The following is a 1807-nucleotide window of genomic DNA, read 5'->3' on the forward strand; positions in this document are numbered from 1 at the left end:
GGGCATTATTGTCTGGACTAAAAGATTTGACTCATCATTTTATTTGCCAAATTGCTGAGTAAATTCTTACAACTTTTAAAGAATCAAATCATTTTCTCAGATCATTTTAAATCTGTCTGCTCATGATTGTTGTTGCTGTGTTCCCAGTCTCTATGGTAGACACATGCAGGCTAACCCAGAGCCTCCGAAGAAGAGCAGTGATAAGAGCAGGAAGATCAGCCGCAAGCCACTCGCTGCCAAGAACAAATGAAGAGGAAATTGAGCATGGAGACGAGCCTTCACCTATCAGCCAAACTGTCTGCATGTCATGTTAACAAGTTAGGTCGTTTTTGCATGTCTTATTTTCAATCTTCAGTGGTTTTTGCGCATTTTCGTTTCCTTTTGCTTTATGTGCTAATGAAGGAAGCTTACATACATAAAGGGAATTTTACATTTTTAACACTTTGTGGAAAAAATATCTTGCTTTTAAAGAGCTCTAGACCAAATGAAAAAGACACGTTGCTTAAAAATACTTGTGGAAGACAGCTGCTAAATAACTCAACACACTATTATTACTTGTGCACTTTGCTATAAATGAAAACAAAGACTGTACAGTATTAAACTCTGAAAGATCCCGGTTAACAGCTGTGTATCCTCACTGATCTTAACTCATTATTTCAATCTGTGTTTTTCTGTCTTGGCTGGTTTTTCTACTTCATTACAATCCTGTTACTTTTTTATTAGCAGCCAAAGTGAAACACCAAGAAAATCTGAGGATTAAAATCCAAATTAGGCTTAAATTAGAGATGAGAGATGATGCTTCTCCTAGTTCCTTTGTCCAGTTGAAACAGGTGTGCTATAACATCTGCTTTGCTTAGTTTTCTTAAGCACACGCTTCACAATATGATCATGTTCAAGTACATAATCATGTACTCTTAAAGTAAAGCTTTTAAAGCTTTACTTTAAAAGCTTCTGGACATCTAACATGTTGTAAGAGAAAAGACTGAAAAGTGTTTAAAATATTTACCTGTTATTTTGCTCTTAGTTTTCATTTTCTTCTGAAATTTGACATTTCTTTTACTTACCAGCAGGGAGGATATACTCCTGCTGATAATCTATGCTGAGAAAATAATCACCAGCCTTGTTTGCATATTTGTGTTTCTTTGGCAACCAGTAGTGGCAGGTTTTGTAGAGCAACCGCAGATAACATAAAATACGAAGAAAACAGAAATATGAACCTACTTGTTTTTTATATACATATATAAACACATAAATTGATATGTAATGATCTTAGTATGTTTTCAGATTGTGTCCTAAATGAGATGCGGGGTGTTGAATGTCAGACCCCAGTGACGTCGACAGCTGGGTTTTTTCATTGAACTGGGATTTTCTGAAGAGTTTCAGACCTTGGTGACTGGAAACTGATGAAGCTGATATTCTCTCACTGCATCTTCCACTGTTTGATTCTTCCCACTTTTACCTCTGTGCCTTCAGATATATTTCATTTTATATTTAATGCTTAATTAGTTATTAGAACATTTTTGCTTTTTGCCACAAGTAAGTTGATAAAAATCCATATTTTGCTTTTGTCAATAAATGATTGAGAAATTAACCACTGTTCATTGTTTTGATTTAACTTGTAACTTATTTTCTGTAATTTTATATTCAGGTCAGTTCATTTATCCGGTCATATCATGTCATAAAAGAACATTACATAGAGCTAATTATTTTGTATATGGTTTACTGTTTCATTTCTTAACAACTAGTCCATTTAGAGCACACTACCTGGACATTATCCTGGTGATTTTTTGTGCTGATGTTTCTCTAC

At 34.5% G+C, this 1807-nt stretch overlaps 1 protein-coding gene across 1 annotated transcript in view; it reads left to right on the forward strand.

Annotated features, from left to right (window-relative positions):
* The window catches only part of rsu1 (Ras suppressor protein 1), a 30745-nt gene extending 29154 nt beyond the window's left edge, over nt 1-1591 (forward strand). The window contains exon 9 of the mRNA XM_055022760.1: nt 148-1591. Within this exon, the coding sequence (XP_054878735.1) occupies nt 148-250 (103 nt within the window). The 3' untranslated portion in view covers nt 251-1591. The remainder of the gene's footprint in view (nt 1-147) is intronic.
* Nucleotides 1592-1807: the final 216 nt, after the last annotated feature.

The sequence above is a fragment of the Poeciliopsis prolifica genome, unplaced genomic scaffold, assembly GCF_027474105.1.
Source record: "Poeciliopsis prolifica strain line A6 unplaced genomic scaffold, Auburn_PproV2 SCAFFOLD090, whole genome shotgun sequence".
Taxonomy (NCBI): domain Eukaryota; kingdom Metazoa; phylum Chordata; class Actinopteri; order Cyprinodontiformes; family Poeciliidae; genus Poeciliopsis; species Poeciliopsis prolifica.